Raw genomic sequence first — 19,589 nt, 5'->3', positions numbered from 1 at the left:
GAATGTTAAAAGCTGTTGATGGCTTATTTGAAGTGCCAACAGCTGAAGTTGTTACATTGCCCTTATAGCTGGCATTAGCTCAAATGCGACAAGAACAACAATCCCCCTTAATACCTACCTCCAGTGGCCTTTTATTGGCACAGACAGTGTAATTCCACCGGACACCTTTTCTATATTTAACAATGTACATGCATGTCTTCTAGTATCTAGTATGTCATTCTAGCAGTTGTGCTCACAAAGAAATTTGCTATAATTGGACTCTGTGCTGAAAAAGATGTATGCACAACACCAGCTTCCACTGCTTGCGACGGGCAACCTGGAAGGACTTCTGGGAGAGGATTTGAAGGATAGCATTTCACCTGTTTGCAGAAGTGATGACCCGAATACTTAAAACCTACCCTGGGGTTAGGTTGGCTAAGCCTAGTGTGTCCTCCCATTTTATGGCTCCTGCCTGCCTGCTCACTTCTCACAGTCTCGACCTTTACTTCAGCCACCTCTCTCACAAGAGACAATGAATGGGCCAAAAGTGTCATTACACTCACTTAAGACCTTTAATGGGACAAAACCATAGAAACTACATAGTCCTGTTTGAGGCGCTAGAGCTTTTTTATGTTTATGTTATAAGTGAATGTGAAGATAGTGTTTGTACGGAGTCATGTTGCACTGCTTACATTCTTTCTGGCATAACTACAAGAAGCTTGATCATTTCTACATGCATATTTCACTGCTGACACACTGGTAGTAACCCTGTTCACACAACAGAGTGTGTGTATTTGTGGATGTGTGTTTGCAGGGTCTCTTCCTGTGATCTCCATCATTAGAGATGTCTGTCTCCCCTCAGTCTGCAGAATATGACTTTCAGTAACCTAAAACTGTGTGTCAGTTCACACCTTACCAAGGGGAAGGATATACTGGAACTCTTCAACTCACCAGCGCTGTCCCTTGGATTTGGTCGTGCTATGACTGTGTTTGTGTTTGGTTGAATGGTTGGGGAGAGCGCAACCAAAGATGCAAGCTCGAGTAGAGATAGACCGATATGTTTTTTTTAAGGGTCGATACCGATTATTAGTGATCAAGGAGGCCGATAACCAATATTCTGAGCCGATATTCATTTTCAGTAAAAAGGAAAATATTGGCATCAAAATCTAAAAAAAAGAATAAAACCCTTAACTTTTTTGAAACATCTTCAAGCATGTTTATTGAACAGTTTTTCAGTTGCATTATGTTGATTTTTTTGTTATTAATTTTATTATTATTATTACTACTATACATTTTTGACAATGTTTTTTATTATTATTACATTTATATACATCTTTGTTATACCATTTTAAGGAAAAGATCAGGAAGCACCCAGGGTCGTCAGCATGTCTTTAAAAGTTAAATGAAAACTTAAACAATAGTTCTATACACTTTTTTACAGTAAATTAGGTCCTCCAAAATTTCAAAATGACAGAAATGTTAAACATTCACATATATTAATTTTGATTTCAACACAGTTTTAAATTGATTATCGGCCATCAGATTTTTTAAAAAAGGCAGATGCCGATATTCATCAAAACGCCAAATATTAGCGCCGATAAATCGGTCTCTCCCTAATGCAAGCACATTTTAATCAGCATACTGTTGCCTACTTAATAGGTGTACTGTACTATATATTTGCATACAGAGAATCTCCAAAGTAAAACATAATCCATCACTCGCCATCGCACGATGATGTCAGTTGGAAAACGTGGAGTTGAATTCATTTGAAACAGCGCTATAATTTCCCTTGTTGGAAAGGAAGCACGTTTTCATCTCTCCTTGACCTGATGACATCATCCAAGGAAAGGTTAGGAGATTTGACTTTGCGAAGAGGCCCTATATGCCTTCCTTGCTCAAGGCAAACTCAACATTTGTCAGGAGGCAGACTAGCATGTAGTTTTGTCTGCAGAGGGACTTCAACCATGACTCTCAGGTTCCAAAGCTCAGGTCCTTACAGATACACTACTGCCATCCCCAAACATTTGAGTTTGATTTTAAGTTTACTTGGGTTATTTCTATTTGGTATTTAAATTTGCTTGACAATCGTAAATATTAAAGTGGGAAACTATGCAATAAGGTAGAAATTTGACAGAAGGGAAAGCACTGTAAACTGAGAGCAGACTTAGTTTTGCATCTTATTTTGGTCACAATTCGGACAAAACCTTGTTTACACTGTTAATGAAAGTATCCTTATCTTAAGCTGTCGAAGTCTCAGACACATGCCTTGGGCGACATCACCCCCTGGGGTCACCAATTCTGACGGGTCATATGTTTCCATAACACTGGCATTAAAGTTCAAGCGTTTTTTAATTAAGAAAAAAAATTCCCAAAATGGGACTAGCTTGTTCAGGAGGAAAAAAAAAAAACAAGGCCCCCACTAATTCCAACAATTACATTCAGTGTAATGGTAAGTTTTTTTGTTTTTTTTGGGGGGGGTTTCTAAATTCAAAATGGCTCTACATGAAACCAGTCTGTGCTGCAAAAATATGTGTGGACAACTACCATAACGGACACAAAAGGCAATAAAATACACAATGACAAACATTTGACCAATGAAATGTGAATAAGCGGTTCGGATAATGGATGGATGGATGAGCGGACGGATGGATTACCTTTCACAATAAAAGCTGACGCAGGTGCTAGCTCCTTTTTGTTCTTTGACTGTCTTCCTTTTTGAAAGGACTCTGTATACTGCTTAACTCTTTGATCCACAGCATCACGAATCAGAGATGTAACTTCCTACAAAATAAGGACATTTCATTAGATTTAGCAACATGCTGTTGGGCTACTAAAATATTTCACATTGTGATTGCACTTGTGGCAGTGGACAACCACAGTGTGTAGGTCTGTAAGAAGCTAGGTGAGGGAAAAAAAAAACCCAGGAAGAATAGACACAAAGCCCAAAAGTCATTTCACATTCCACACTACTGTTTTCTTTTCAAGCCACAAAGCAGTCCAGAACCTATATATTCACTCACACGCTTAATCACACGCACACCCTTGTCATTGTGTCCCTACCTCGATGTGGCTTGTAGTAAACCAGCTGGCATCCTCTTGGCTACCCAGGGGCAGAACGTGGAGATCCACCAGCACAGCAAAGTTCCCACACTGAAACACAAAGAGGAAGGACAGCCACAGGTTGCTGTGGGCCATTGAGCTCAGAGACAACAAAAGAAATCAGAGTGTGAGTGATTGACAGCGAAAGAAAACCACAAACGACACCCCCCCATGTACTCGAACATCACCCCGGGCTTTTCATAGCAGTCCCTTCACTCTCCCTTCTCTGTCTGGCATTTCTTACCCAACATCTAAAAATAAATTATGGTTCTGTCTGCAGCCTTCTGGTTTGTCTCTTACAGCATAAAATGATGGCCTCCGGTTATAGAATTCTGCAAATCTTTACAATTCAGGAGCCACAGTATAAAAGGCAGCCATACTGTAAACAAATCCTAAAGATGCAACCTATGAATGTATATTGATTTAAATCAGATGATAGTGCTTCCGTCATGGCTTCGTACGAGTATGTGTTCTATTAAACAGGCCCAGATTTCACACAAGTGAATTTTTGAGTAAACAGACACGAGGCCATTTTTATTTTAGTATTTTTGTTCAGTGTGGTGTCATGAGATTTTTCTAATGTAAAATAGGTGCTTTGGCACAATAAAGGTTGGAAAACACTGTCTTAAAGGACTGTGCGTATGTATACTGTACCTCTCAGGGCTCAAGAGGGCTAAGAAACTCTACAGCATTGTGTCAATGACAATAAGCTACAAGGGACAGGGAGGCCAGAACCGACGCGGCTAGTTAACTTGCTGTTACATCTTTCTCAAGCTGGCCTGATTATGGTTTTACACATGAGTGCAAAATCTGCCTGCTGCAGAGAGCAACTGACTATGGGTCTCGTGTGAACCTCGCCTCTACTTGGACAAGTCAGCAGAGGACTGAGACCACCTACAACATAAGACAGAGTGGCTATAAGTACTGCCCTTTAACCACGATGGACGAAAATTCAGCAAATTGGGTGGGGGTTCCACAATTTACAGGAAAAAAAATAACAGAGTTCAGTATTCTAGCAGGAAACGGCTTTGTACATTGAATAAAATGGCACACTCAAAGCTTTGTTTTGAGGCAGGCCAATCCCCTGGGCTGAAGTTGTACACTAAATGACTAACCTCAACAACCCAGTCCCGAGGGATGTTCCCAAGGCCTTGTACTCAGAATGACGTGAGTGCAGAAATTAACGGTGTTAAGGTCCAAATTTTGGACACAAGCCAACACCAAACACTCCACTTGACTGGTAAACCTCATCACATTGCCAAGACTAAATGTGGCTGCTGGTTCTTCGAGATTCCAATAATTTACTGCCTCAATGATGTCATTCATATTATAAACTGCTTGGGCTCACAATGTACTTCTGTAGAGAACAATGATTTCTAAATCATGGTGGGATACTAATAGATTACTAGGCGATTAAAAGACTTGGCATGTCGAGCAGTCACCACAAAATAAGGCTCACTAAGTAGGTACAGGAATGATGGTAGATACCAAATACATACACACTGATCCACACATTAAACATACGTTATAATTTCATGTTACACCCAGCCATCATGAAGTTAGTCTTCACTGGAGACAGTTCGATCATGTGATCCAGCGCACTGCCTCGATCCAAATTTCAGTCCAAAATAAATCCTCACTCTCAAAAATTACAAAATCGGCCCTGACAAATTACAAAACACCAAATGCGCTTTGAGCAAATGGTGCTTGTAGTCTACAAAACCAAATACTGTGGCAACAAAGAGCAGACAAGAGTAAAGCACCCATTCATATAATGCTGGCTTTTCACTCATCCATTTTCGAGAACACTTAACCCGTTCAGGGTCGCAGGGAGCTGGAGCATATCGCAGATGGCTTGGACGAAAGGCGGATTACACCCTCGTCTGGTTGTCGGCCAATGACAGGGATGCATTAAAATGCACTGTTTGAAATGTGTGCGTGCTGCCTCTCAGTGTCAGCTCTTCCCTACACATCAGTATTCTTTCCGCCCCTTGCGCTTTGTCTCTCAGCAGTCCACGGTTGACTGGTGGTCTCAGCTGACTGCGTCCAACAATTACGAGTGCGTGGGAAAACCTAGCAACAGAGGGTCAGGTCTTGTCCATCAAAACTGACAGAAAGACGGGGGTGGGGGCGTTCCACTGTGACTTTTTGAGCTGCATTTGACATTAGCTCAACCTTTAACATTTCAGACCTTCCCAGAAAAAGTAGATACAAAAGCCTCCTGCACTCTAGTTGACTGTTATAGCACTGAATTGAATGTGAAATATCTGTGTTGGTTGAGTCACTGACTAGGTGTTGTACGTATACCCAACCAGAGATCACAAGATTAGATGCATGGCTTCAACTTAAACAAGCTAATATGAGCTCTAAAGAAGAGGACAAGGTTAATTTGATCAATAACTTAGGGGGAGCAGGAGAGTTTCATGAAAAAGTCTTTGGAGAGGCATAGCTGGGTGAATCCCCTGAAGTTATCCCTAAGCTTCTGATTGAATCTTTGACTTGGGCAAACGGCAAGCAAATCAAGCAAACGTTAGACTAACTTCTTTTTATCACATTAGAGGAGCAGACGAGACCTGATGGAAAGAAGTCATTCATGATAAGAATCAGTCTACCCTTCACTAAAAAACAGCATGTGATTTCTTCTCAGAGGGAAGACTGGAATGTAAACTAATTAAATCACACTAATGAGAAAACTATTAATTTACCAAGCAAAGCTTGTCGGTGGAGGCACAGAATTCCCCTCTCAGTGACAACGTTAAAGGAGTGGGTTGAGATTTTACAAAAGGACATTGGTGGTGAGAGTGGCAGATTGTGTGACAGAATGAAGACGGACGCAAGTGACAGAATCCAATTTTACAAAAAGTGTTCCATTTCCATTACATGTCCATCATGTGGTCTAAATTTGCCATCTCCTTGCAAAAAGAGTGACCAGTGGATCTCTGAGGTGAACTCTGCTATGAACTCTGACCTCCACTTGTGACCCCCTTTTTAGTGAGATATCCACAAGCAGCATGAGGCTTAAGTAAAGGCACACAAGGACCGGAAAGAGGCCCAAGATATTTCAGTATGCTTGTTGAATGCCTGAACTTTTAAAGGCGCAATCTCAGCAATTATTGCTGCACATGCGATGTTTCTTTCAAACTATCAGAGGCCTTAGCCTGAGAGCGTTTAAAAAACCTGACATATTCATTAATCAAATCCATTAACTATTTGTTGTGTAGTTAAAAATTTTAATGGTAATTGTCTGTGAGACTGTTTTACTTTTTGGAAAAAAAGCTTTGATAATGGTCCAAGTTCTAGAGGAAGTTACTCTTCTCGTGCATACTAAAGAGACCCAGCACTGCTTTGTTCTGTCTTGCACAGTCCTTTTTAGCATTATGGATGTAAGCTGAAAGCTGACTGACAAGCGGCAAAAAAAAAAAAAAAAAACGCTACTTACTACCAAACCCTTTGTTGTACCATCTTTTGTGTGCTGACACAATGTGCATGAATAGGACTACATCTTCCTGTAGGCAATGCTAAAACGAGCCTAATTCTCCCTGCTGCCAATCTCAGAACCATGGCATGTATAAAACAGAAAACAGACAACAGAAATATCTTAAATATAAGCTCACCACTGTCCACCGCAGGCAAAACAAGAATCAAAACAACTCGATTATATTTTCAGCCCGTAAATAAACAATTCCTGTCACGAACTCACTGATAGTTCCCTTCTGTTCTACAGGGCTCTGGTCTATATCACTTTCAGTTCCAAAAACACTCTCTACCTTTCCTTATCTCCCTTCCAGACCTGGCTGTCCGTTGTTGCTGTTCCGAGATGGGCACAGGGCCCGAACACGACGAGCAACTTCACCCGCCTCCCCACCTCGCTGCCCTTTGCCTTTGCTATCGCGACATATAAGAGCCAGACCTTCTCAGACTGCACTTAGCTCAGAGGCTAACACTAACCAGCCACAGATGTTTACATTAGATGAGAAGGGGCAGCAGATGTGGTCTCATTCGGTAAAACTTGCATCTCTCCCTTTTTGGGACTTTCTCCCTCCTTCTGTAGTCTACAAACAATCTGGGGGAGTGCACTGGATCGGTGGGTGTGACATCGTTTCTTCAGGCTTTATTTGACTCTTTCTGTGAGTCACCTGGGTTTCCCCTTGAAAAAAAAATAAACAAAGTTCTCCATTCCGATTTTTCAAACTGCCAGATCCTGAGTACTGAGGCTCAAGAATGTATTATTATTATTGAGGCAAGTGTGTGTGCGTGCGTGCGTGTGTGTGTGTGTGTACGTGCATGCGTATGCATCTAAGTGATTTGTGTGCAAAGCACCCTTCATGCAGGTGAATGATAGCACACCTGAGTCCTCTTTTTTGATCATAAAAAAGAGACACAACCCAGGAGTGGAATTCAAAAAGCAAGAACCGACAGGAATATTTCCAGGAAACGTACAGCAAACAAAAGTCAGGCAGACACTGACTCTAGAAATTGGTGGATACAAATTGCTGGGTAGGAGGTGTTTGGTTTCTTTATGGAAAGTAAATTACGTAGACAATAAAGCAGTGATAGATTTTTTTTTGTTTGTTTTGTTTTTGGTCAATGTCACCCTTTAGGCTCCTTAAGAAGGATTCGTAATGTTGGAAAATGTCTAAATGTTTGCTCTGATGGTGTACAGAGACATGATGTGTGGTCCCACATGGGCCCATCTACAGAGTGACAACAACACTAAACAGTGCATAAACCTCTGACATGAAAATGTTCTGCGGTGCCTCAAACCTTTTCTACTAAAAAAACAACTGGGTTTCTGCCGCCACTTTCTACATTAGATGTTTAGATGTCGGCGGTGCATTTTGCTAATAAAAGGCAGATTGTAGGGTTCTAGAGTGGTAATGTCCTGGCAGCCAGCACTGCAGAGGATCAGTGTTTTTGCCTGCAGGCCCTTTAAGGGAGGTCTATGAAGTGGCGGGTGACTACATGGTCTAGGCCTATAACAAAGTGCACCCCCTTCAGTCTGCAGACAAGGGAGGGAGCTCCTTTGGGGGAAAAAAGAAAGGATCATAAAACATACTAGTGAACAGCCTAGTAAACATGGTACTGTGAATCAGAGAACATGATGCATACATGCTTTCACTATGCTTGCAAACTGCAACGGGCAAACTGACTTACATGCATTCCTAAATATAATGTTTCCATGGAGAATGTTGTCCGAGAGGTTGATCCATTCATTAAAACCCCGGTGACAGTGGTGTTGGTTTTGTGAAAGAGGAGCCAGTCGCAGTGCCTTGAATGCTATTGTTTAGCCTGATCTCTTCTTACATGCTTGTTTGTGGTTAGTTGGTTGAGTGTGGTTGAGCCTCTGAGCATTTTCTCAGGCAGAATAACACAACTGTATCATTATGTGCCCAGTGGGAAGGAACCCGCCGTGAACCTCGAGCGTTTTACTCTCCCACAACCAACTGATGGTGGGGGGTGGTGAGGTGGCATGCATATGAAACAAATCAAGGGGAGTGAATGCAATATCTGGTCAGCAGGGCACACATGGAATAGTGGAGGATGTGGAGATCAGTGGAAAATGTCTGAAGCCCTTGTCCAAAACTCTCAATAAATGAAATATCAACAAAAGAGAGATCATCAGCTTTGCCTGCACTTAACAAAAACATCTGAGGTGCATTATTGCTGACAGAAAATCAGACTGAGGATGAACAACTCTGATTTTTTTTAATAGAAAGAGTTTCCTGCCTTGTAAGTATTGACATTCTCACTAACATAGACCCTGGGGGAGGCAATCCATATTTGACATTTGGACCAAAGTTGACCAGAACTTGAAGTAAGTGCTGTAGCACTGCTGTGAACAAAATCATTAAACCGTGAAGTACTACTTCCCTCTAGTGGCAAAAGATTGTTACTATGAAACAATCAAGACTTTTATTGAAACATATATATTCAGATAAATATTTTTCCCCAGTTACAAAACAGATTTTTTGTGGTTTAAAAAAAACAAAAAAAACCTTAGTAACGTGTGCTGCTTGCTGGAAATGGTTCGGAGGCACAATCTGGCAGTGATACAGACTTTAAAGTCTTAAGCATCCCATGCACATATTATGTGAGAAACATTTTGACAATGAAAATAATTACTAGCTTTGTGGTTCTGGGTTCAAATCTCGGCTCAAGCCCTCCTGTATGAAGTTTGCGGGTTTTCCTCATGCTTTGTGAGTTTTCTCCAGGTATTCCAGCTTCCTCCCACATTGCAGAAACCTTGTTAGGTTAAATCAATACTGCACTCTATAAACTGTCCGTACATGTGAATGGTTGTTTGCCAATATGTGCTCTCTGAAGTCAGCTGGCATAGGGTCCAGTTTACCCGTGACCCTCAACGGGATAGAAAATGGATGGGGTGGATACATCGGTATACGTTACATTACACGTAAAATAAAAATAACCCCTGCACAAAAAATAATAATTTTACATATAACACACATCATCAAGAAAACCCTGCAGGTACAGCGTCATTTATATGGTGGAGGACTAAGTGAGGAGAAATCTCAAATTTCACCCACTACAATCTGACAGTAGATGCAATGACCTCCACGCAGACATTTTCACATCTTTGCTAACATAATGTAAAAGAAAATTCTGCCTGTGCGTCTGATTTTCAGTATAGCACCGCAAACTACAAAAACCAGAATCATGAGCATCTATCCATCAATTTCTTAGACCACTTGTACTGATTAGGGTTGTGGGGGCGCTGGAGCCTATTGCAGCTGACCTTTTATGGGCAAGAGGCAGGGATAACCTGGACATGTCGCCAGTAAATTGCACTGCATATACAGTGTACAAGCATCGACACTCATACTCATTTCAAGTTTAAGTTTTCAATTAACCTCGCGTACATGTTTTTGGAATGTGGGAACAGGCACATCTTAAGTGCGTTTTCTCATCTGGAGGTAAAGGGGGCTTGACCAATACATAGGAGGGCTGAGAAAATAATATATAAATACATTTTAGAATATCATATAAAATGCTGTGTGATCTTAACTGGGGCTACACAGATTTCTGACGGGGTTATAGCACCTCCTAGCCGTAACGCTGCCCCTGTGCGAGGAAAAAGCCACAGTAGACGTTGCAAACCCATGCAAGCACGGAAAAATCGTGCCAATTTCCTACCGTATATTACAACAATAGATACGGCATATCATTTTCTTTCCACTTACCTTAATGACAAATTTGAGTGGTGCCATTGCAGTTATAGGAGTACAGTAGTTTTCGCCTGAAAGTATACAGTGCAGGATTAAACTACAAATTTTACCATTAAACTTGCATTCTGTAAACAGCTGTGTTCCTTTTCTTAATGGTTCTAGAGAACACCGCGCGCAAAATATTCAGTTGTAACATGCAACTACAGTAAAATGTGGCAATATATTTTTTCTGCCGCTCTTAATTTTGAATTTCTGTGCACCGCAGTCGTTTGGCTGCTGTAGATGACGTCACATTCCCTTTGCGTAATCTTGCAACTAAAACTAGGGTAAACGCACTCGCTATTGACACTGAAAACCACGTACCTCGACTTTGTCTTAATGAATCTGGTATCGCTGAATTTTCATACAGGAATCTGTTGTAACTGTAGCACGTTCGAACCGTTTTCATTTATGCGACCGCTGGACAAGTAGGACCCAACGCTTTGGCCACTGCTATGGAAACAAGTATTCCGTGTAGAAGCCTGTATTAGATTTGATAAAGAAATACGTTAACTGGTTATCGCTTGTTTAACAATGATCATAATTACATTATATTCAATTAAAAATCATAATAATTTACTTTATTAGATTGCTTGACATGATTTAATTCACGTTTTTCCGATGTAGTTTTAATTATGATCAGGCAAAGCCATAGCTTGCAACGCTGTTTTTAAACTCTACAGACTTGTCAACCAATTCATTCACGCTACCTACATTTGCCCAATTTGGTGTTGAAGTGAACATTTCAGGAAATCAGATGTCTCGACTCGCTAGGAAATCACCAGCGCTTTGCAGGGATCTACCACTGAAAAACAGTGACATTTTGAAAAAGCTTCATATTTTGGGTCAGCTTCTCAGGTCTTGTTTTGGTCCATCGGGTAGACTGAAAACCATTCACAACAACATCGGAGGGCAAGTTGTGACTACCTCAACGTCATCAGTGCTGCTTCCAGCCATTTATTCATCGACACCGTTTCTAAATTTAATTTTAGCCTCCATTCGCAATCACGTTTCTCGTTTTAGTGACTGCGGGTTGTTTGCAGCTATTCTTTGTGTGACTCTTATTGAAAAGGTCAATCAGTCTGGTCTAAGACAAAACGAGGCTATCAGGATAAATAAACACCTGTTGGGTCTGTGCACCAATTACCTTGAACAAGAAGAATCTGGTTGTAAAGTGAAGCTCGACTTTTGCAGTAGCGAAAACTTAATCAAGTTGGCTGTCAGTATTCTGTGCAGCAAACCAGCCAGTATGCTAAATAAGTGTGAAGCACTTCACATCAGCAAGTTGGCAGTGGAAGCCTTTTTACTGACTGTGCCGTCTAACAACACTGGTAAAGTAACCCTGGGCATGTCAGTAATTGTGTCTATTGAGGGTCTTCCTGTAATGGAATCTAAGGTGTTTCCAGGATTATTAGTTGACATTCCAGATGGTTTTGAGGTCTTGGATGTGAGGAATCGCCCCTGTAATCCACTGCGTGTGGTATTGTTCAGTACATCTCTTGCTGGTGATCTTTCTGAAATAGGAGATGGACCGATTGAGGTCCAATGCGGCACTGACATGGACTCTCAGATCCTTGATCACCTCCTGGAGATTGGCAAACAGGCATTGAAAGATGATGTGGACCTATGTATTTGCCAGAAAGTTATCCATCCAGTTCTGCAGCAATACCTGAGGAGTCATGGCATCATAGTTGTGGAGAGAGTGGGGATTAATCTCATGCAGCCTCTTACTCAACTCACAGGTAACCACAATTTGAGACATCGTTGCAAAGTCGTGTTTTGTACGCCATGACTGTTTTTTGATTCACAGCCCTCAAATATTGCATATATAATTGGCCTATCACCGTAAATGCAGAAACATAATTTCTAGTAATAACTGATTTTGGAGTATTTTACATTTAAATCACATCATTCCTCAAATTTAATGTGAATTATATCTGTGACCTGTACTGAATCGGTGTGCCTTCACTCATCACACTTTTTTGTCTAACATCCATAGGGGCTCAGCCTGTGGCAACATTACACACCACAATCCCTCACAAGGCCTATGGAAAGGTGGGGAATGTCACCTCAAGACAGTTTGGATCCAAAACTATGCTGCATTTATATCCTGCAGAGGAGTCTGTGATTTGTACCACAGTCCTCTGCCACAGGAACGAGACAATGTTAAATGAACTGAAGGTACAATTAAAAACACACACACATTTAAGGTGGATACGCAGTACTGTATGTTGTTTTATTGTTGTCTGTGTGGCCATGAAAGGTGGCATGCCAGAAGACAGAACAAGTGTTACGACTTACCCTGAGGGAACCGTTTGCTTTACTTGGAGGTGGGTGCACTGAGACCCACTTGGCTGCTTACATCAGACACCAAGTAAGAGCAATGCTTATTTAGTCTTGCTATCACTACTTACTCGATTTAATTGTTTTGTTTTAATCCTAGTGTGACACCACTGAAAGTGCATCGTTGTTAGGCTGCCTGCAAACAGAGTACCTTCTTGGTGTGGAGGCTTTCTGCAGCTCTCTTGAGTCAGTGGCTGCAGCACTACAGCACGACAGTGGGGATTCTCTCATTGATCTGACTTGCGCTCACCACTGGACAATTCCAAAAGATGTGATACAAGAGGACATGGAGAGTTATAAGAGCAGGTGTGGCTGTGGGCTGATGGAGAGTAGCCAGACTAAGAAGTGGTGTCACCTGAACACTAAACATCCAATATTCTCACCTGCATCCTTGTCAACAGATGTTACTGTGAATGCTGATGTGCTTGACTCCTTCACAGCAAAACTAAATGCTTTACAAGTTGCTATAGAAACTGTAAATGTTGTCCTGGATATACGATATACAATACAAGATATGAACTAGCTTAAAATGTTGAGTGGTTTGTGACAAGAAAATGTAATGGTTTATATTCCGTCCATTCATTCATTTTCTAGAGCTGTTTAGTGCTTAGGGGGACACTAGGATGAGTTTAACATTGGCACTTATATAATAGGTTTGCATGTAAAAATAACATCAGTACTAAAATGCTCTAGGACCTGAGTTGCCTACCCCTGATTTATAGTATGGTCTGGACATTTTCAAGTGTTTTCAGAGATTATTCTAAAGATCTCCAAATAAATGTATTCAACCCTGACTGCCAGCTAGACGGTCATGACTAGGAAACGTACTTTTGCACATGAACAAAATATAAGTAGCAAATTCATATTTTATTTGAATTCTGCAGGTCTCTCGTCTTATATCACAATGGGATGTTTTTTCAAAGTAAAAATGGAATCAGAGCCTTTCGAGACTTGGAGTAGGACTTGAATTTCCCTTTGTAAAACCTAAAAAAACAAAACACATACAGCAAATGAGACAGTCTGTCACTCATTTGATATGCCGTAGTTTGCCCGTATTGCTAAGCTTCTAGTAACAGTCACCTGTGATGGTAAATAGCTCTTGGGCCAATGATGCATGTAGTAAACACAGCAAACGAGAGCGATGGAAAGCCCCAAGTGGCCATGGCATAGCCAAACCACTCAATAATCTCCCCAAAGTAATTTGGAGCAGATATATACTCAAAAAGACCGCCTGTAGGAAAAATGAAAACACAACACAGGTGATTCCGCATACAAAGCTAATACCTTATGACTGTTTCTTACCTCTAGGGACCTTGTAAGTCACTTCCCCCTTTTTCCTCAAGTGACGTAGACAATAATCACTGTGTATATTGATTGCCATTCCGGTGTAAAATAGTAATAAACCTAAAAGAAATCCTCACAATTATTCCTTTGAAAATAGATATTCTTAATATGGAACAAAATATAGCATACTTCAAAAGTGTTTGACACCCACCAATTTTGAGGCGACAGTCAGTTTTCCACTCATCCAGCTGAGCACAATGCAACAGGTAATATCCCTGCAAGAATCCGTTTGTAGAGGTAAAGATAATTGCTCCCAAGATCACATTCAGTGGGTAAGGTTGTCCTCTTACCAGAAGTGAATAGATGAAGGTTCTGGGGTTATAAGAGGGTTCACAAAGCAAGTTAAAGATTTAGCTGTACAGCTTCAAACTAAATGTGCACTCTGTCAACATTCTCAGCTGAAGGTCCCACCATACATCCGTTCTTCCATTTTACCGTGGGCCTCTCTATCATTTATCCTCTTTAGTGTGAATATGCCAACTAGTGACCACAAATCTATCATGCTGTCACAATATTATCATTATGCATTAATTTGTCCGATAAAGACTGTCATTGTTGGAAGATGTATACTGTATGTGTAGTTGTTCGTCCACAGATGGTGTGCAGATAAACAATACTCAAGTTTTAGTTGTATAGTATAGCTTCGCTGTCCTGTGAAAAACACATCTCCAATTTTGGAGACTTTTTTAATTTTCACATTAATGCGATGTCTGTTATGCGAAAAAACATCATTCATGTATAAATAAGAAAAATGGAAAAAATGGAGCTATGTGTTTTTTACAGGACCGCAACGATAGTATAATATGGTATGAAGGTACTAGTGTTCTATCATGGAGGCAATACTCAGGCATGTACAACAAATCTATTGTGCAGGTAATGCACAGAGCCAACAGACTATTGTTCATGTTTTGCATTTCATTACCTCCATAGTAATTTACTAGCAATTACTTTTTGTATTTCAGCAATTGGTCCCTATGTTTTTCTTTAAATTCCTGTGCTCTTCATGCACTTCTACTTTGTACTTGTTTGCACTTGTTGCATTTGTTTTGTGCAAATTCTTGCCAATAAATCATCAGTCAGTCATTGTTAGTAGCCTACTGCTATCAGCAGACAGATCTCTTCATGACTGCTTTTTCCTTTACCTGTAAAAATAGTGCAGGCAAAAGGTTCCAAGTAGTAGCATCGTTCCCACATTGTAGGGTTTGTGCGAAGTGAGCATCAGAAGTAATGGGATCAGAATAGCTGGTAACTCCTGGAGGAACCAAGCCAGGTGGGCTGGCACCAACCTGATGTGAGGCGTGTGTACCATGTGGCGACCATAGCAGGTTTGGGTTTTCTTATGGTGGTACAGGTGCCATAGTCCTGCCAAGACCATGCCAAAGCTGAGATAGTTCAATAAATCCTTATTGCAGTACATCTTGTCTGTCTTGCATTTCTTGTGAAGTCCTCAGAAATGTCAAACAGCCACTGTGGAAACGTTCAAAAGCAAAGAGAGGTGTGCCACCTGTGAGTTACTTGTGTGCGTATACAAATGTGAATTTAATTTTTTGGGGGGTCCTCTTGGAAGACATAGTCCTACGGAAAAATTGCCTTCAGCAACGTCATAATATCTTATGCTATACTATCCCGATTTAATGCAAGTGTAATGTATGCCTTTAGTTTCATCAGCTGCTTGCAAATGCATGTTGAATGTAGGATAAAATACAGTAGCAAGTGGTCCCAAACCAGGGTACCGTGTCACCCATCCATCCTCTTCCCGTTATCTGAGTTCAGGTCGCGGGGGCAGCCGCTTAAGCAAGGAAGCCCAGAATAAAATATTTTTGTTCATCTATCTGTGACAATGAGGTATAGTGAAAGGCAGAGCAATCAAATATTCTTCCATTAGATGGTAGAAGGTATAATAATCCTGTATCCACCTTTTGCCATTCGTACAGTAAAATATGTCATTGCTTCCCCTGAGTTTATCAGCTTTGTGTTGAGTTAATAGGCCCAGATTTCACACTGAGTAAATCAAGATTACTGTAATGAGACAAGATCGTCATTGTTTCAGTAATTTTGTTTGGTGTTGTGCCATGAGATTTTTCGTATGTAAAATGGGTGCCATGCCCTTGTGAGGATTGGTAAACAGATCAAGTGTTGACTCGGTAAAATTAATGATGTTTACGAATAAATGCAAATATAAAAATTACTTTTGACTGATGGGCAAAGCCATTGTAAGACGATACAGTCACACAAAGTTAAAGAAATGTGGTTTGGTTGTGGTGGATTACATTAGATTGGAGGATCAACTTTGTAAGTGTACCAAGCTTGCTGAAAGTCAAAAGTATATTAGAATACACAAAGGCACATCTTCCACTCAATGGACAATTTATTCGGCACACTTGCACAATCTACAGCAAGACCTCTCCGCACCTGGGCTTCCTGTCTAGGTGAGGATAGGAACCACACAAAAAATGAACAAGAATACAAGCTTTGATTAAATAGAAGCTTGCAAAGTTTTTATTATCGACATGTACTGAATAAATGTTGATCCAGTGCTGTACACTATCTCCTAAAAGTGTATAGCGCTGGTGTCGGGCCAAAACCTTGTACCTCCAAAACGGTCAGTTTTCAGGAGATCCAAAAAATGGCAAGTTGGCTCAACCAGCATTGCATCGAGAAAGAGAGCAAGCCTTTTTCAACGCTTTGGATCAGTCAATAATTTGTAAGAATAACATCCAAGCGTGTGGATTCACCAATAGTATATATTTTTGAAAAAATACGAAATTCACCAAAATGTGACTTTTTTGTTTTGGCCCGACACCAGCGATACGCCTTATAGGACCTTTTTTATTTGGGTTAAGTCATTTGAGGTTCAATTAAATGGTCTATTTAAGAGTGTGAGCAGTAAGCACACAATTGAATTCTATCATTTTGTTCTTCTAAAATTACCATACATCACTTTGTTGGGATGATTATCAAAATCATCATGATTTTTTGTTCTTCAAAAACTGTCTTTAACAAAACCATATGTAAATCTGAGTTGGGTTTTTTTGTAGAAGAATTGGCATAGAACTTAAAAATTATTTTACAGCATCAGACTTAAATTGATAATGGGATGCTACAAATATTTCCAGCACAGACCTTGCCATACCCGCTGGACACACGTTTATCTTACGGCTGGCAACATTTGACCTGTTCCACTTCAAATACTACCACCAACCTGAATCAGTGCCTTACACTAGTGAGCCCGATAAAAGGTTTTCTCTCACTGACACAGACCACAGGGAATGGTTCCACTGTTCCAGTAATCAATACTGTGGGAATGCTTGTTTTCAGCAAACTGTTTTAGGGCTGTCTTTATGAGCCAGGTTCAGAACAGGATACCTTCTGGGATGACGGCCATGCAGAGCCTGTGCTGTGCAGCATATCGTCTCTCTGACCACCGACAGGCTGGCGTCCCGCTTCATCAACCTCTGCAGCAATGCTGGTGAAAGTCATTCATCCGTCTTTTTAAGATATTACACAGACCACGAGGACGGAACTTCTTTGATCGACCCCGGCATGGCCAGTTTCAAGTGGAATCCATCTTGGAAAACCGCTGTAGCTTATAGCCTTAGCTCTACTGTAGCTCATCTTAAGGGCAAAACAATAATTGTTTCTCAAATCCTCTTTGCCACGAGGTGACCTTAGTGCTAGCTTGAACATCCAGTAACCACTATGATACATTTGGACCCAAAACACTGTTCTAATTCACAAATCAGTTGTGTATCGCTGTTAATTTGATGTCCATTCAAGCGGGCAAAAAGTTGAACATGATGAATCAGACAGGTGGACTTGCACATTTGATCAACATGAACAGGTGCCACTAGAGGTTATGCTCACGTGTTGTGTAGTTTTCCCAGTTCTTTTGTTGGCGAGTGAAAGGAGTAAAAGATCAGGCCAGAACTTAAGAATTTTATGCTGCAATACATTCCGAAATAGCTTTAGACCCTCTTTTACCCTAACGTTTGAAAGAAAGTGAAAAAAAATATATAAATAAATTCCTGGGATTGAATGTCTGGACTGTGACAACAACACAATTAATAATAATAATAATAATAATAACAATAATAACAATAATAATAATAATAGAGTAACACATTTACTAATATTTATTAATTTAAGGTTAGTGTCAGCAACAGGTGATTTCTTTTTCTGAAACGTCCTATCTATAAGTTACAACGCATGGTAAAATCCATATTGTGCAACTGTGAGGTCAGACTTAAAAACAAAAAATGAAACTATGTCAAGAGACATGTTTTTATATCAGCTTCAAACATATGTTTAGGGATTCATTAAGCCATCTCTGATTCTTGCTATTGATCAGTGTAATCTGTTTAGTAATTTGCAGTCGATACTCGATAGTAATCGATACCGCTCAACAAAGCTATACACTCACTCAAACATATCCAAGTTTAATTTACATAGTAATGTATCATCAGTCAGTCCCTTGAGGATATGACATAAAACGGTTGCTGTGAAGGGTGTAAAATAGGGCTGATCATTTAACGAAACATGGGTCTCCAAACATTTTCCTTTACCTCCCCCTAACGGTCACTTTTCGAATATACATCTCTACTGTGTTTCATGTAAAGAGTTGGCAAAAGATTTTCAATCGAGAATGACAAAAAAGTTTGCATGTAACGTAGCATGTAATGTAGAAACCTTAGCCAAATGCCACCAAGGTGTCACTTAAGTCACGTGAGATGCTGCACCGAAAACATGCATTTTACCATTCGGAAATTGGAAAAGCAACCAATGGACCGCATAATCAATGTAATAAAAGGCCCACAGTACATAAACATACTCCAGGAATACATCCCCACCTAAATCTTTAAAAATAAGCGCGAATTGCATATCCTAAACACCGCATCGATCCTAAACACAGCATCGCGAATTGGCTCGCGCGTACAGTTTTAACTAAATGACTTACTGTTCCAAACAGCAAGGAGCAATCATCGATTTCACACAAAATATGAAAACCCCGAAAGCAAGAATCACACTATCCTTAAATTGAGCTTGTTGAATTGGATAAATACCTTGGCAGCTGCACTGTGTTCAATTATTCCAAGTTAAAGTTGGACTTGAACAAAGATTCGGTCGTAAAGCGACGTCGACACAGGATTCGTTTATTGCGCAAGCTTAACTAATTTTCTTTGTGATATATAGTCTTATGTAAATAAATATATTTTTAAAAAGCCATTTTAACCTATTTCTATCAAGTATTTGGTCAAGCAGTGACACCCCCCCCCCCAAAAGTGTGCGCGTCTCTCATGAGGACAACGTATACTGTACTCAAAGTGAATTCATTACTTCTGCCATCAAATTGCTCAACATCAGTACCTCTCCTTTCAAATGATATATATATATATATATTTTTTTTTTTTAGTCTTTCATATAAAGAAGTCACTTTCAGCTTCATATGATGTGGTTTATTGTACTGTCTATTTATAATCGGCGTATACAGCTTTAAAGTGTAACACACAAACAAGTGGTGTCCTGGCCTAAACAATTCACTGTATTTTTTACAAGCAGGTGTAACATTATAATGATTAGGAAACTGTTGGATAAAATTCTTAC

At 40.3% G+C, this 19,589-nt stretch overlaps 3 protein-coding genes across 9 annotated transcripts in view; 1 reads left to right on the top strand and 2 right to left on the bottom strand.

Annotated features, from left to right (window-relative positions):
- slx4ip (SLX4 interacting protein) overlaps nt 1–11,604 on the bottom strand; it is a 37,319-nt gene extending 25,715 nt beyond the window's left edge. The window contains exons 1-4 of one of the 2 annotated variants that reach the window (XM_086044474.1): nt 11,449–11,604; nt 10,278–10,333; nt 3,040–3,129; nt 2,634–2,760 (exon numbers count right to left, since the gene is read on the bottom strand). In XM_086044474.1, the coding sequence (XP_085900600.1) occupies nt 2,634–2,760; nt 3,040–3,129; nt 10,278–10,304 (244 nt within the window). In that variant the 5' untranslated portion in view covers nt 10,305–10,333; nt 11,449–11,604. Of the gene's footprint in view, nt 1–2,633; nt 2,761–3,039; nt 3,130–10,277; nt 10,334–10,625; nt 10,750–11,448 lie in introns of those variants that run through there. The other variant, XM_086044473.1, reaches the window with a different exon arrangement.
- On the top strand, nt 10,982–13,438 carry mkks (MKKS centrosomal shuttling protein). Of its 3 annotated transcripts, XM_086044471.1 has the most exons (5): nt 10,982–11,632; nt 11,825–12,043; nt 12,301–12,482; nt 12,565–12,675; nt 12,745–13,438. In XM_086044471.1, the coding sequence occupies exons 1-5, from the start codon at nt 11,059–11,061 to the stop codon at nt 13,165–13,167; spliced, it is 1,509 nt and encodes a 502-aa protein (XP_085900597.1). In that variant the 5' UTR covers nt 10,982–11,058; the 3' UTR covers nt 13,168–13,438. The 3 variants fall into 3 exon arrangements, with proteins under 3 accessions (XP_085900597.1, XP_085900596.1, XP_085900598.1); XM_086044470.1 differs by having other exon boundaries at nt 10,982–12,043; XM_086044472.1 differs by having other exon boundaries at nt 10,982–12,043; nt 12,565–12,631; nt 12,745–12,873.
- A 54-nt stretch (nt 13,439–13,492) lies between these two features.
- On the bottom strand, nt 13,493–19,217 carry LOC147139707 (3-oxo-5-alpha-steroid 4-dehydrogenase 2-like). 4 transcript variants are annotated; one of them, XM_086044478.1, is made up of 7 exons: nt 19,049–19,217; nt 15,131–15,455; nt 14,279–14,300; nt 14,140–14,203; nt 13,947–14,048; nt 13,725–13,875; nt 13,493–13,628 (listed from the first exon to the last, which is right to left on the bottom strand). In XM_086044478.1, the coding sequence occupies exons 2-7, from the start codon at nt 15,403–15,405 to the stop codon at nt 13,562–13,564; spliced, it is 681 nt and encodes a 226-aa protein (XP_085900604.1). In that variant the 5' UTR covers nt 15,406–15,455; nt 19,049–19,217; the 3' UTR covers nt 13,493–13,561. The 4 variants fall into 4 exon arrangements, with proteins under 4 accessions (XP_085900604.1, XP_085900603.1, XP_085900601.1 ...); XM_086044477.1 differs by lacking the exon at nt 19,049–19,217 and adding exons at nt 17,355–17,454; nt 18,943–19,021 and having other exon boundaries at nt 14,140–14,300; XM_086044475.1 differs by having other exon boundaries at nt 14,140–14,300; nt 19,049–19,214.
- Nucleotides 19,218–19,589: the final 372 nt, after the last annotated feature.

Source organism: Filicampus tigris, chromosome 11, assembly GCF_054856515.1.
Source record: "Filicampus tigris isolate MCC_2025a chromosome 11, RoL_Ftig_1.0, whole genome shotgun sequence".
Taxonomy (NCBI): Eukaryota; Metazoa; Chordata; class Actinopteri; order Syngnathiformes; family Syngnathidae; genus Filicampus; species Filicampus tigris.
Note: the sequence above shows the minus strand (reverse complement) of the source record. Positions and strands in the feature narration are given on the sequence as shown.

Excerpts from the sequence above, each read along its gene's own strand:
- mkks (XM_086044470.1), top strand. The coding sequence starts at position 11,059 with ATGTCTCGACTCGCTAGGAAATCACCAGCGCTTTGCAGGGATCTACCA. Across the intron at positions 12,483-12,564 it reads CAATGTTAAATGAACTGAAG|GTGGCATGCCAGAAGACAGA; the intron begins GTACAATTAAAA and ends TGGCCATGAAAG. Across the intron at positions 12,676-12,744 it reads CTGCTTACATCAGACACCAA|TGTGACACCACTGAAAGTGC; the intron begins GTAAGAGCAATG and ends TTTTAATCCTAG.
- LOC147139707 (XM_086044475.1), bottom strand. The coding sequence starts at position 15,405 with ATGTACTGCAATAAGGATTTATTGAACTATCTCAGCTTTGGCATGGTC. Across the intron at positions 14,301-15,130 it reads TGCCTGCACTATTTTTACAG|AACCTTCATCTATTCACTTC; the intron begins GTAAAGGAAAAA and ends TTATAACCCCAG. Across the intron at positions 13,876-13,946 it reads GACTTACAAGGTCCCTAGAG|GCGGTCTTTTTGAGTATATA; the intron begins GTAAGAAACAGT and ends TTTTTCCTACAG.